General features: G+C 33.7%; 2 protein-coding genes across 2 annotated transcripts; one reads left to right on the forward strand and one right to left on the reverse strand.

Moving 5' to 3' along the window:
• The first annotated feature begins 538 nt into the window (after window positions 1–538).
• Window positions 539–15,070, forward strand: LOC126972334 (adipocyte plasma membrane-associated protein Hemomucin-like). Its single transcript, XM_050819013.1, has 6 exons — window positions 539–1,010; window positions 1,103–1,311; window positions 3,328–3,616; window positions 6,224–6,417; window positions 11,900–12,117; window positions 12,937–15,070. Exons 1-6 carry the CDS (start codon window positions 889–891, stop codon window positions 13,993–13,995), a joined length of 2,091 nt encoding a protein of 696 aa, XP_050674970.1. The 5' UTR covers window positions 539–888; the 3' UTR covers window positions 13,996–15,070.
• On the reverse strand, window positions 8,860–9,752 carry LOC126972367 (transmembrane emp24 domain-containing protein 1-like). Its single transcript, XM_050819065.1, has one exon. It carries the CDS (start codon window positions 9,664–9,666, stop codon window positions 8,953–8,955), a length of 714 nt encoding a protein of 237 aa, XP_050675022.1. The 5' UTR covers window positions 9,667–9,752; the 3' UTR covers window positions 8,860–8,952.
• Window positions 15,071–15,805: the final 735 nt, after the last annotated feature.

Genomic DNA, 15,805 nt, shown 5'->3' on the forward strand with positions numbered 1-15,805 from the left:
TAAATGTACCAATGGATGTTAGTGATTAATATTTATGCTTTACTGTATACGAATATGTTTATAGGATAGGAGATAAGTGTTTTTGGCTTACGAAGTGGTGAGAACATTAATGACGACACTATCTTCGGAAGTACTAGAATAATATGCAATATGTCTATTTAAAAACATAGATACTACTTTAATAAAGATTTATTCGCCCTTTAGAATATTTAAATTGGAATACAAGAAAAAGAGATATGCCAGTTTGAACAAAAAAAAGTTTGAATCACTCTCCTGTAAAATCACAGAACATTATTACTATAAAATGCACTTTTGCCTTTCCAGTGACGTTAATAAGTTATATACCGCCACGTCGCGTACCGTGGCCAGCAAAGAGGATGTAAATTATACTATAAGTTTATGGAGGGTTTGTTTTGTGACATACTGCTAGCAAAGTAGCTAGTAGTGACTAGTGAGTAGTGAGTACCTAGCCAGTAAGCCACGTCCTAAATCGAAAGTCGTGCTATACAGTATACACGTAGTTCACCCTTACACGTAGGGCTAGGGTCACAGAACACTTTTACTCTAACGAGGTGCTCGTTGTATGTATACTTGTGAAGTGGCACCATTAAATATAAATCAATACGTGATCAATATTCAATACATACATGTTACACTATCTACCTCAGTACTATAGTTTCAAAGTTCAAACGAGTAAGACCAATAGTGTTCTGTGGACACACAACTCACAAGTTCAAACTTCATTTCTAAAGTTAGAAATAGAAAATGTTTTTTGATATAAATTGATAAATATAGGTTTGGTTACTTAAAAAAATCAGGTTTAGTTTAATTTGAGAAAGCTTTTTACATAAACAATAATTTATAATTCATGATAAAATATATAAAAAAATGGGGATTTTAACTTTTATATTTAAAAAGATATTTCGGATAAGCTTATATTTAGCGGCTTTGGCTGTTCTTATTGTCCTTATTCCGAATCTTCCACCTTACACGAAGTTTTCAAGCATTACGTAAGTGATCTATACTTTATTACAACGCAACAACAATAATTACACAAGTCCCGTTATATTTTACATGCGAGTAACCTATTATTATTTTCTAGTTTAGTGCCAACCAAAGAGAAGACTGACCAATTATCACCAAATAGTGCCTTAAATAATGTACAAAAGTTGTACAAAAACAATTTGTTGGGGCCAGAAGCTTTTCAGGTTTGGAAAAATGAAATATACACATCTCTTGCGACTGGTGAAATTGTTAAATTGTCTCCTGGTGGTCATGTTACCTTTGTGACCAAAATTGGAAAGCCTTGCAGTGAGTATTATTTAATATTTTATAACTTTTGTATAAATTTGATATCTTTTGTATAATTGTTACTATTTGGTGACTAATGTGGAACTGGTGGCAATCAATTTTTTATATCTTATTTTTAAGCACAACTTCAACAAAGTGGTGATTAATGGTATATAGCTTTCAGTTTCATAATTGTCACAGGTATCTTGTAGACCATAGTTTCTCAACCTTATTTTGCTCACTGCCCACTTTGAGAGTATTTTCGTATATTTTTTCGCCTTTTTACACTATATTTTTTAATCTACCCACCATCTGCGCCATCTCAATGCCAACTAATTTTCTCTGGGTCTTCTACTGCCCCCCCGAAAGTTTCAAACACCCACAAGGGGGCGTTACCGCCCATGTTGAGAACCTATGTTGTAGACAAATCAAATAAAAATCACTATTCATGTAGGTCTTGACCTACAAGGAAAAGGCACTTATAAATGTCAATACACCTAAATGAAGTTTTTTGACTTAAGGAATAAGGAAATAAATGAAATGTTAGTATAACACTATGTCTTCCACAAAAACTGTGTTACCTTTTCTATAATACACATGTTAAACCCCACATTGATTATCCGGTGGAGTTCTTTAGCTCAGCAGAAAAAAAATAATGTAAAACTAGTACAAAGAGCCCAAAATAAACGATGTTAAAGGTTACTATTTAATTATAATTACTTAACACCAACTGAAAATCTTTACAAAATAAACAAATTACAAAATTTTACTCAAACATTCATTTAAAATACTTGTTTATTAATAACAAATATACTTACAAACAATATACATACACAAATATGTTTCACAAAAATGTGCAAATATTTTACGAAATTCAAATCGTCTACTATATCGAGCACCAAGAAGTAATTAAGACATACCTATTGTTTATATCGTGAAATTTCTCATGTAAGTGAATTCTGTATTCTTAATGAATAAAGAATAAGATTCTGTTACCATAATTAAGTGGTGTAGAGTAATAAAAATATATTTAATATCATAATAAATAAAATTTATGATAGTATTATATCATAAAACTGTTTAAATACTATTTAGTAACATATACATATTATAATAAATGTTAGGTTAGGTCAAGTCATACCTCATTTATCTTATATATAAAATTCTTGTGTCATGGTGTTAAACTTTGAACTACTCCGAAACGGCTTGACCGATTCTCATGAAATTTTGAGTGCATATTGGGTAGGTCTGAGAATCGGACAACATCTCATCTCATTTTTCATCCCCCTCAATGTTAAGAGTGGTTCACACGAATTTTTTTTTAAATTTTTTTGATTATTAGTCAGCATTAAAAAATACAAACAACTTCAAATTTCACCCATCTATGATCAACAGTTACTTTTGTATCGCGATTGCAGCTAGTAAAGCTAAGCTAATCTAAGACCTAGTATCCACCAAAGCGGAGAGGAGATTTGTTTTGATAACCACTCGGATTTCGTTATTTCCACATCTCCTCTCTGCTTAACTTCGGTGGAAATAGATCAAGCAGAGAGGAGAGGTCTCATTTTTCTACAGAATTTTGTGCCGCGTTGAGCATTGAAGCGGAATGCATTTTGGCGGGTGGCCGGGCAGCACCCGTGCCCCTTTCCTCGCTGCCTTCTCCCCACGCCTCGCACACACGAAAGCGTTATTTGCTTGATGGACCTGACATTGCACATCACTTCACTGATTTTGATCTCTCACATCTCCAATATGCACAGCTTACATCTCTTCACTGTTTGGTGGATGTAACCTGACAGCTTTGCGGCTTATCTCCTCCCCACTGTGGTGGATACCAGGCCTGACAGCCTGGTCTTTTATTCTTTCATTTGGGTGACACATCCTGCTCAAAATTATCATCTCAAAGTATATGGTGTTAATGATATTTCCCATACAAGTGGTATTAATTATATTGTGTTCTCTTCCCTTGTTCTGTATGGCGCCAGAAACACATTATGACTATTGCTTTACTTATTTAATGATAATGTCATTTTCCAGCGGGCTTAGCTCAAGAACATATTTGTGGAAGGCCACTTGGTTTTATAATAGATGAGAGAAACAATTATATGTATGTAGCAGATGCATATTACGGTATTTGGAAAGTTGATCTCAAAAGTGATAAAAAGCAACTTTTAGTATCACCACAAACTCAAATTGAGGGTAGAACAACAAAACTGTTCAATTCGGTTGCATTGGATAATAACAATGGGTTATACTGGACTGACTCAAGTGCAGATTTTATGTTAAAAGACGGTGTTTTCACTACTTTATCTGATCCTTCTGGAAGGTAAGTTAGTGTTATCAATTATTGATAACATTGTTATTGTTTATTATTTTAAATCAAAATATAATATAATATATTTTTAATAATGGTGCATATTATTGTATTATGTAATCTCTATAATTGTTGATTGATATATTGTTGTATGTAGAATCATTTGTAACTTCTTTTTTTTATAGAAGACAACTAGGAAACATATGTATATATATATATATATGACGACCTGTATAGCCAAGTGGTTAGCGATCCTTCCTACTATGATGTCCTGGGTTCAAATCCCGGTAGGTGCTAGCATTTATATGATGAATGAATATTTATGTATGTTTAAGTAAGTTTATTGTATTAACAATATTGTTGTCTTGCAACCCATAACACAGGCTATACATGCTTAATTTGGGGCAAGATAATTTGTGTAAAAAGTGTGTCAATATTATTATTATATTATATGTATGACATATATATATATATATATGTGTGATAACCCCTAATACTCTTTTGTATTACAAGAAAAATCACAAGAGAATCACTGATCTTATAAGGATTCAAATAAACATGCATATGAATGTAAACACATTGCCACATAGGCAGATGTGGTTCAAACTGGGGGCACAATCATAATAGTATGTCAAGAAACTAACAAATATACATTTTTCGGTCCCCCAAATGATGAATGACAATTTTGTTGTGAACCTTAAAATAGCCTGTTTTTTCAAGGATTTACCTATTCTTTATCCTACTATCCTCTTTAAAAAAATACATACACTTATTGAAAACGCCATACTTCTGCAATTCCTTGGGTTTAATGATGGTATGATCAGTGATGATCACCTACCAGCAGGTAAACCTTAAGCTTTTTTTCCATTCCATACAAAAATTATCTTAAAGTACATCACATAAAATAATCTCAAAAACTTATTCATGTATTATAGCAGAAATAAAGTGGACAAACGCATTGCCATTATTGAATTCATATGTATTAATTCAACATTATATACAAAAAAGCTAATGCGTATTGGCCCTAGATTGTCCACAATACCAGTGGGAGGCTCCTTTGCACAGGATGCCGGCTAGATTATGGGTACCACAACGGCGCCTATTTCTGCCGTGAAGCAGTAATGTGTGAGCATTATTGTATTTCTCTGAAGGGCGGTTTAGGTAGTGAAATTACTGGGCAAATTAGACTTTAGAAATTAGAGAGTTAGATTTAACATCTTATGTCTCAAGGTGACGAGCACAGTTGTAGTGCCCCTCAGAATTTTTTCGTAATTCAAGAATCCCGAGTGGCACTGCATTGTAATGGGCAGGGCATTTTAACTACCATCAGCTGAAAGCCCTGCCTGTCTTGTCCCTTGTCATAAAAAAAAACAATTTGCTATCAAAAGATCTTGAGGTATTTTGGCCACATTGCCCGACCGCCTTCCCAGCAATTTAGACAAACTGATAGTTATAGGCAAGGTGGAGGGAAAAAGACCACGCGGACGATCACCTAGACGCTGGCTCACCACTTACGACCCCAATAAGGAAGGCCGACGACCGAAACGAGTGGAAGGCTTTACCAACTTACGATAACCTTGAATTACAGAAATGACCTTCAGAAATGCAGATTGTGACCATGAAAAGAAGATACAATAAAGTTGAAATGACCAAAGATTTCTCTTGATAGGTTGGAACTTTATTGTGGCATTCATAATTTGTATGTCTTCAGTAAAGATGGCATAGTGATTTACTCATAGCCGTACCTTATTTCCTGCTCATGTCCGTACTGTATTGTGTTTTGATTTAAAGTGTGCTGTAGCTTTTAAATTACTGGGCTATTGAGTTGTAACATCTTATGACAATGTGATTGCAGTTCTGCTCAGAATTTAAGACATTCTTTTGTAGCACTGTATTTGTAGGGTGTAGCAGTATGTTTAATCATAGGTATGTATTAGTTATCTACAATTATTATTACCTTTTGTAAGTCCAACATTAAAAAAGGTTTTAAATATATTTTTTGGTCTCAAAACATAATAATGGAGACCATAGTGCAACATTTGTTTTTCTTTATGAGCCGCACTCTATGGCCTCTTCCAGTACAACAGTCGTTCTCTTTTCTAGGTGTCCCCTTTTTTTTGGCATAACTAACGTTTGAACGACTACCAGTTTCACTGTCTTTTTTTCTCAACCTGGCTTGTTTTGATTTGTCTTTTCTATAGCTCTGTACTTTTTTAACTAGTATGTAGTACTAGGGTTGTATTAGGTATGTCACTTATCATACAAGTGTAGATGTACCTAAGAGGCATCATTGATATTTAAAGCTAATTTTAAATATTAACACACTTTTACATAAATTATCTTGCCCCAAACTAGGCATAGTCTGTACTATGGGTGCAAGACAACATTTTATTTAATACAATATACTTACTTAAATAAATACATATAAGCTTCCATAACTCGGACACAAACATCCATATTCATCATATAAATGTTTGCACCTACCAGGATTCAAACCATGGACCTCTATCTCAGTAGGCAGGATCACTAACCACTGGGCTATACGGTCCTCAATTGTGTTTGCATACAGTTAAGGAAGAGCTTCGTTCATTTTTTTTAACTTAATTCAAATGTTTTTAGATTACTCTACTATAATCTGGCCACCAAGGAAAATAAAGTTCTACTGGACAATATTTGGTTTCCCAATGGAATTGCTGTGTCACCTGACAACAGCTTTATTGTTCTAGTGGAAACATTGAAATATAGGCTTCTTAAATATTATATTGCGGGGCCGAAGAAAGGTACAACCGAAGTGTTCTACGATGGACTTCCAGGTAAGAATAAAAGCTTAGTAACACCCATACTTGAGTAATGTTCCACATCACACATGCTGCACTACTTAAATGATACAGAGTTCTTTTGCATCATGTTATGACTAAATAATAAATTATTTGGAATATTATTTGCTTGTTTTGTCACACTTGTACACTCAAAATATCTCACTCTCACTCTGTCACACACATATACTCTATACATGAAACACGCACGACGCTAGCATACACACATTGAATTTTAATCTAATATATAAAATTCTTATGTCATGGTGTTAAACTTTGAACTCCTCCGAAACGGATTGACTGATTCTCATAAAATTTTGAGTGCATAATGGGTAGGTCTGAGAATTGGACAACATGTATTTTTCATCCCCCTAAATGTTAATTTGTTTGATTATGAGTCAGTATTAAAAAATACATACAACTTCAAATTTTCACCCATCTACGATCAACAGTTACTTTTGTATCGCGATTTTAATATCGGCAATACAACGTTTGCTGGGTCAGCTAGTATTTATGTAAAAGTATTGTTTTTAAATAGCCTGAAGAGAGTGGTCACTACATTCCGATGCAGGGGTGTGCATATTATATAGGCAATTAGGCAGTGCCTACTTCGTTATAAACCAAAATAAATATAGCACTAGGGTTAAAGTTAATTTAGTTGTGTTATTTTATTAACAAACTTCTAATTGAACACTCATAAATTTTTCCTTTTGCTAGATTTTTTTTATGAAAATAAGGGACAAGACGAGCAGTACGTTCAGCTGATGATAATTGATACGCCCTGCCCATTACAATGCAGTGCCGCTCAGGATTCTTGAAACCCCTAAAAATTCTGAGCGGCACCACAACTGCGCTCGTCACCTTGAGACAAGATGTTAAGTCTCATTTGTCCAGTAATTTCACTAGCTACGGCGCCCTTCAGACCGACACACAGCAAAACAAAGCAGTATTGCTTACACATTACTGCTTCATGGCAGAAATAGGTGCCGTGAAGCTAAATACCTACTACTACATACTAAATACCTACGGTAAGCAAACTTTGCTTATTCTAAAGCTCAACTATGACTAGTTAGATCCAGTGCTAGAAGGCAAATGCACGCCTCTGTTCCTAAGATGTGGTATCATTAAGAAAAAAACATTATTAAATTTTCTTATGGATTTTTTAAGGTCTTAAACACATTTGTTTTAACATTTTCTGGGATAATGTTATAAAAGGGTAAATACATGTTATACTAAAAATAATAATTTTTAACAATTAAATTTTCAAAGCTGTCGCAACTGTACTAAACTAAAATTATTTTATAGGGGCTCAAATTTCAAGGATTTTTGAAAAAGTTACAACTTTAACTATCCATTTTTTTATTATTTTTTCTCTAATCATCAATTTGTTAAATACTCTAGCTGGCACCAGAATAAGCTGACACTCTATGTCGAATTTTTAGTCATGTAGTACATCATAAAAGCCTGCATTTATAATGATAAATGAGCAAAAAATAAAATTAACAATGGTTAATTTTATTTTTTGCTCTTTAACGTTTAGAATAACAAAGTACATTCACGAAATCTTTTTATCTATGAGAAACATTAATTCATTCTTATGAATGAAACATGTTTCTAAACGCTCGAAGGTCATGAGTATACATTAAAATTCACATTAATATGAATACAGTGCCACTTAATTATGTTTTTGTTTTATACCCATGAGAAAGTTGATAAAATTACATCTATATCTGATTTTTCATATGGATAGTGTAAACTATAAAACAAATTAAATTTGGGACCAAAATTTATGAACGATGCGGGACTCGAACCTGTGATCTCTCGGGTTCCGTCCGAGCGATGTTAGCAACTGAGCCAACCGTTCGAGTGACGCATGGAACGTGAATCTTGGTATGTCTCGTTCAACTCTCAGTTTGTGGCTCCATCTACAGGATCTACTTTACAGTTGATAACCTACTCAACCCCAATAATTGCATATTAGGAAATTTACTTGAGATGTCGCTCTTTCAAATGTGAACAAGACATACCAAGATTTATGATCCATGCGTTACTCGAACGGTTGGCTCAGTTGGTAATAGCACCCGGACGGAACCCGAGAAGTTGCGGGTTCCATAACCGTATCGTTCATAAATTTTGGTTACTAATTAAATTTTTATAAGTAATCCCACAAGTGAAGGGATATCACTTTAAAACAAAGTGTTATAAACCAAATATTTAGCATTAGGAGATATAGATAATACGATATTGCGTCCAATATCTATTTGTGTGTAAGTGTTAGCAAGTTGTTGTAAATGTTACAAATGCAAAAAAATTAATACATATCAAAGTTAATGTTCATATTATGGAGATTAGCAGATTACAGACAATTAAATAATTTATGTAATATAATTATTTACGTTTTATTAACTTATAAAATCGAAAAAGACATAAAAATACATGAAAATGTCATTCCGTATATTTAAAAGTAAATTCTGTCAGATAACAAAACTCAATATTATGCAATCATCGTAAAAGTATTCACACCCTTTGATCTTAAAGATGATGATTGTAGTCGCATGGTTTGTTAAACAATCTTTTTATTAAGTAAACCTGAGTGAAGCCAACGCACATCATAAAAGAAATTTGAAATAGCGACCAAGCATCAACAATAAATATGTCTTCTGCAGCAAGATGAACATCTCTACTTTTATTTGCACTGTATTTATCTAACAGATGCTTTGCTTTCACAATGATTTTGAGAGTATGTGTTAGTGACTGTACTATCTTCTCAACTTCAATACTGTAGCTGGCTCCATTTTCATCTATTCCGACCCATTCCAAAATTTCCTCTTCATAATTATCATCTACTACAGTTACTTCACCCTCCTGACCCTTCTCATCTTCAATTGTTATTGATAAATATACAAGTTTAGAATTTATCAAACTATGTGTGTTGTCCAAACAGAAAACATAATCTCCGCTGTGTTCCAATTGTATAATAACAGAACTTTGGGATTTTCTATTATCAGCAACAAGTCTGTTTCCACGTGGGTCAAAAACATCAGCCGATATGTCTAAATCACCATGTTGACCGTCAAGCACTTGGTAATAGAACTCCAATATTTGTCCGGCGTTGCCTTTTTCGAATACACACGTCCGTGTTCCAGCGTCTATTCTCATATTGACATCCGTTTCAAATATTTCTTGAGTTGTTACAAAAATAAAACAATTTATTAGAATAATAAATCCGAAGGTGTTAGAAATCATATTAACAATCGCTCAAGCCACACTAATAACTGAATAAAATACACTGTGTTACATTGGTACATGTTTACACAGGTGTAGCCCGAATAGTGTTCTAAATAAGACAGTTTATATCAATAATATGAATTGTATTATTAATTTATATGGGTACCTTTAATTTGGTATGCAATCAATGTAAACAAACACAGCTGATTGCTGGGGCTGTGATCACAGAGTGTTTAACAATAATCCGAAGATCACCCATCTAACCTATAATTCGTCTAAAATACTCCATACATATCTACTAATAATTCCTCTGACCTTACATTTCCAATGGCCTACAACGGCTGCTGTTAACCACGTGGTAACAGATAACGACTCCTATTTTTGCCGTGAAGCAGTAATGTATTTATATATAGTAGTATATAACATTACTGTGTTTCAGTCTGAAGGGCGCCGTGTGTTTGTGTGTGTGGGTCTGTTTATGTCTCAAGGTGACGAGCGCAGTTATGGTGCCGCTCCGAGTTTTTGGGGTTTTCAAGAATCCTGAGCGGCACTGCATTGTAATGTACAGGGCGCATCAATTACCATCATCTGAATGTCCTGCTCGTCTCGTCCCTTACTGTCATAAAGAATCATCCCCCTTTTGTCTATATACCTTTTTTTTTCAGATACTTTTTGTATAGAAAATGTTTCACTTTAGATATGAAATAAACAGAAGTAGAACCAACCCCCTTAAAAGAAATGGTCTCCGTACATAGTACCGCCTTGTTGTTATTTTGTTTGACATATAAGAGTATTATTTAAAATAATGGCATCAATATTAAACAAAATATTTATTTGGAAATAACTCTTATTTAATGGCTTATTAAGTAACTTATTACCCGTTATAAGATACGTAATCTTAATGCTTTTACTTGATAAATCATTATTAGGTGAAGGAATCCTCACATCCACACATCCTCACCATCTGGATGTGTGGCGGTCCTCCACAGTGCGGTTTTCAAGGAGCTTCCTTCCACGTACTACAAAACTGTGGAATGAGCTTCCTTGTGCGGTGTTTCCGGGACGATACGACATGGGTACCTTCAAAAAAAGCGCGTACCTACACCTTCCTTAAAGGCCGGCAACGCTCCTGTGATCCCTCTGGTGTTGCAAGAGATTGTGGGCGGCGGTGATCACTTAACAACAGGTGACTCGTACGCTCGTTTGTCCTCCTATTCCATAAAAAAAAGGAAGTATGTTGTTGTAAATTGTAATAGCGGGCATTTATTCTAAATTTAAAGGTGATAATAATGCAATCAAATGCAATGTAAATTAAATGCGCCCGTATCTGTACATGAAATATTTATTTTAAGAAACGAAACATGTTGTACATATAATTATGTTAGCCAAGCCAACTAAAAAGTTAAGTTATTCGAAAAGATTCGACGAAAGCTACGCAGTGATAGTGGTGGGCGCTCGATGGTAAAATATTATAATACGCAATTAAGTATTTTTATAAGATACTTAATTGCGTGTTATTAATAAAAGTTAATGATAATTAATATCGACGAAATAATAGTGCCCATATTAGGGTGAGGAAATTTTTTCAAATATATTATACTGCAAACGTAAATCATGCATTACTGAGTAGATAAAACAACTTACCTACGATCATATGGGAGTATTAGTTCAAATAGATCTAATCATCTTAAGACGTATGCACTCATGCCAACTAAGACACACATAGACAGACCTACAATAATATATATGTCGCAGGGAAATGATAATAACAGAGATTTGATCAAATGCCAGGGTTGGTTCCGTGAAATGACAATGAGTGATGCGACTAGAACTTAGGATGTAAAAGCGCGCGAAACGAGCATCAGACTTGAGACATACTCCGACACGGACAGGTTAGATTGAATGGGTTGGTCAAATCACTAGATTTGTTTCGAGAAATGATAAAATCATGTTGTTATTTTAACATCTTCCGAAATTTGACCAAATTACTGTTTTTATCATAACCCTGCGACATATACACACATCCATACACATATCTTTAATACTTTCTTTTCGAATAACGTGAAACGCAATTTTGTTTTTATTATTTACTCACCCGTGAATTTGAAAGAATTGGTTTAGGCTGCAGTCTTTTAGTATTTCATTATAAGTGATAATTGCATTTTAATGTACCATTGTCTAATTGTGTTGAGAAAATAAAGTCACTATCAAATGCATCATGGGTATTTAAATAATCCATATCTTATTTCAGGTGTTCCCGATAACATCCGTGTCTTGCCAGATGGCTCTGGTGTTCAGGTCGCTTTGTATTTAGTATTTGATGCAAATAATCCCCTGCTCATGAGAAGTCTTGCTCCAGCTCCTATCGTGAGGAAACTGTTTGCACGCGTATTCAGACTACTAGAGCTGCCTTTTGAGTACCTAAACACTCAGTTTCCTCATCCCATATTTGAGGATATAGTATATAAAGTAAGTTAATAAGTACATACTTACCAAATTGACGTAAAATAAACAACCAGGCTCATAATCACACTCAAAAATTTTCTGAATCAAAACTCTGCCTACGCGTCTATTAGGCAGAGTTTTCGTTCAGTTGTTTGTTTGACCGCGCTTTGAATGCAACGCCACGCAATGACTGTTCAGTGAAAAACTGTCCAAAACATTGAATCAAATCAGTGTCGTATTTCAGTTAAGTGCCTCTTTAAATTAAAAAAAATATATAAGTAACTTGACGTTTTTAATCATTTTCCTAATTAATTACATTTCAATTGCTAAAACAAAATATATCGCTATATGACAAAATGTGTTTTGCCTTATTCAATAAGCTTCTTATGAGCGACAATAGACTTTGTACATTACCACCATGAAATAAGGTGTTAATTTGAATGAATGTGTTAATGTTATCTGTATAAGTTAATGTGTATATACAAAGCCGCTCAGACATTTTTGACCTTTGAGTATGCGATTGTGAGTCTTGTTTATATATACATATGAGACATAGTATATTAATGTCAATGACTTACCAGTTTCTATAATTATTTTTATTATTGTACTGGGAGTCCAAAAGCCCATTAAATGGTTTGATTCTTAATTTGCAATATCATTTTCAAGAGCCTTTGTTTAATCTTGATTTAATTTTGATCGAGCTTATAGAAAGTGATTTTTAACACATTTTAACAATCACTATATATGCAGCTCTCAAAAGGCTTCTGATTAAAATAGAAAATAAATGAGCTATGCTATGTAAACTTTTATCATTTTTTTTTTATTTCATATATATGTTTACAGATTGGACATTTTGGCGGTTTGAAATTGTTATCTACGGGTGAAACAGGTTTAGTTCTGCTTGATTGGAGCGGAAACGTCTTAGAAGCTTATTATAACAATGATGGCAGTGTTACTCATATAAGTGATGCTATCGTTTATAATGATAAATTGTTACTTGGCTGTCCCCACCATCAAAATTTCGTAGGCGCTGTTCCAGCCCCCGAGTTTCTGAAAAGAGCTTACTTAGCTAAAGATAATAAAGGTAACAAACAAAATGAAGTTAAAACAAAGCAGTCGAAGTCTAGCGAAAACAAAGTAAAAGAAAGCAATAATGAACCAAATAAAATTACAATAGAAACAACAACAGCAAAGCCTGTAGTACGTGAGCAAAAACTGAATGGCGAGAAGCAAAGTGTGAAACCTGAAACTACGACAGAAAAACCAAAAGTCACCACAACTGCAAAACCAATCAAAAAAGAAGCTGAAGTAAAGCCAGAGAAGGCCCCTGTTAACGCTCAAGCGGCACCCAAAGTGATTAAAGAAACTACAACTGCAAAACCAATCAAAAAAGAAGCTGAAGTAAAGCCAGAGAAAGCCCCTGTTAACGCTCAAGCAGCACCCAAAGTGATTAAAGAAACCACAACTGCAAAACCAATCAAAAAACAAGCTGAAGTAAAGCCAGAGAAAGCCCCTGTTAACGCTCAAGCAGCACCCAAAGTGATTAAAGAATCTCAAAAGGCACCACAAAAAGATAAGAATCCAAATAACAAGCCCTCTGCAGATAAATCTAAGGAAAATATCAAAGTAGAACAAAATGCTCAACAAAAAACACCAAATACTCAAAAGTCTAATGACAAACCAACTCCTGCTAGCTCAAATAAGTTACCCGAGAAGAAAACTGAAAGCAATGATAAGGCACCTAAGGTTAGTGATGAATCTCAATCAAAACAAAAGAAACCTGTTCCCAACCACATTCCAGTTAAAGAAGAGCTTATGTCTGATACAGCAAAACCCATCAAAGAGAACTTGAAAGTCATCAAAAAGAGTGGACCTGGGGAAATTCCAACTCTAAAAGTTTAATTCTCACTGAGTTAATTTGTAGTATATATTATGGTTTTGTTATTTTTTACCATTTATTTTATTTTTATGCATGCTTATAATTTCATAAAAAAATTGTGAGGAAGGAGAATTTTGAAATGTTTAAGAATTATCAGTATCATCAGAAGATCAGTTAATTTGCACATTTAAAGAAATACAGTATATTATATTTTTCTTAATACAATATGAAGTTTTATATTATTTTGTTGGTTTTTACTAAATGTTATACTTAGATGAAGATATTAAATTTTATTTATAAAGATGAGTAAAAGTATTAAGAAGAGTAAACGATAATCTTGATAATGCTAAACTCTTACAGTTGCTAAATCTCAAAAATTTGTGTAGATTCCATATATAATATGTTTGATTTTACAATTATTTTTGTTTAGTTTCACAACAATATAACTAATAAAAATCTTATTTAGTTAATTTAAGTGCATTTATATAATTTCAAAGATCAATTTTTACAAGTACATTAACAAAAACAATGTTTACTATTTCTATTTAAACAGTTACCTACTCATTCATTCTGCAAAGATTTTTTGAATGCTTATTGTATATAAAAGCATTGCATATAGGTGATAGGATGCAATGTATTGAATATATTTTTAACTTTGTTATTCTGGTTGTTTTATGAAGGATATTATTATTATTTACATATGCATTTAATATTGTGTAACTCAAAATAGGTATATTAGCTAAATTAAGCTAAAGTTTTATATTAATTTAGACTCACATTCCTTTTATTATATTTTTTTTTAATTTAGGTATTAGTAATTTATTATTTTTAGATATTGTGATCGAACATTCTCAAATAATTTTTACTCATATTTTAAGATATGTGATATACATTCATTTTGTCTTTGACAATAAAAATAAAACAAACTGTCGTAATTTATTTATATGCAGTTTTTTAGATAGAACATTGAAAAGCTTTTTTTATATTGATATAATAATTTACTTACATGGTTGTGGTTATCACAAATTAATACACTATTTTTATATTTAAATAAATGTTAATTGTAATATTCTTATAATAAAAGCAATTCCTTTTGTATAGAGCTGTTTTATTGTTTGTGATTGCACACTTGCTGAAATACGAAGAAAACGAAAAGATGATTAACACATTGAGTGCTGAAACACAGATATTGTGTTTAACATCCAGACCAACCGAGTGATGATATTACACGTCAGGTGTGTTTAGTATATTTACGAGACACGAGAGCAGGTAATTACACCATGCGTGTTGTTTGTAATAGTGAAGTAGATAACATATCATGTAAATGGCTCAAGTCTTAATTAGAATTTTCGATAACATAAATACGTTTTAGGAGTGGTAGTGCCATGTTGGGTCCTCACGGACGCAACCGAATTAGGCACATCCGGAGCATAACCACTCTCTCACTTGAAACCGGCGTGAAATAGCGGCTTTGCCGCTGTGTTACGTCCGGTATGTGGGGTATCCGGAGGCCTAACCCCCCCTCTCAGATGCAAATGGCAGCACTGACTAAAAATACTCTACTCCAGGACGGTACCAGGCTCTGTAGTCCTGGAGAATCCGTCCCTGGGCGTCCACAATTAGGGCCTGTATCTAATAGTGGCTGCCCCGCGTATTTTGGAGGGGGCAAACCTGTGCTGACTCCACATTCGCTGTAGACTTTTGCAACATCAGGGGGCTTCGCTCAAATTTAACTGCCGATATTAACCGTGACACAGGCTCTGGCTGATACATCTTACCTCTCAAACCCAGGCTACAGATTCCGTGTTGGAGCAGATCCCCACTGCAGAGAAC

Source organism: Leptidea sinapis, chromosome 26, assembly GCF_905404315.1.
Source record: "Leptidea sinapis chromosome 26, ilLepSina1.1, whole genome shotgun sequence".
NCBI lineage: Eukaryota > Metazoa > Arthropoda > Insecta > Lepidoptera > Pieridae > Leptidea > Leptidea sinapis.

Coding starts and splice junctions, on each gene's coding strand:
- LOC126972334 (XM_050819013.1), top strand. CDS start 889: ATGGGGATTTTAACTTTTATATTTAAAAAGATATTTCGGATAAGCTTA. Junction 1,312..3,327: donor CAAAATTGGAAAGCCTTGCA/GTGAGTATTATT, acceptor GTCATTTTCCAG/CGGGCTTAGCTCAAGAACAT. Junction 12,118..12,936: donor TTGAGGATATAGTATATAAA/GTAAGTTAATAA, acceptor ATATGTTTACAG/ATTGGACATTTTGGCGGTTT.
- LOC126972367 (XM_050819065.1), bottom strand. CDS start 9,666: ATGATTTCTAACACCTTCGGATTTATTATTCTAATAAATTGTTTTATT.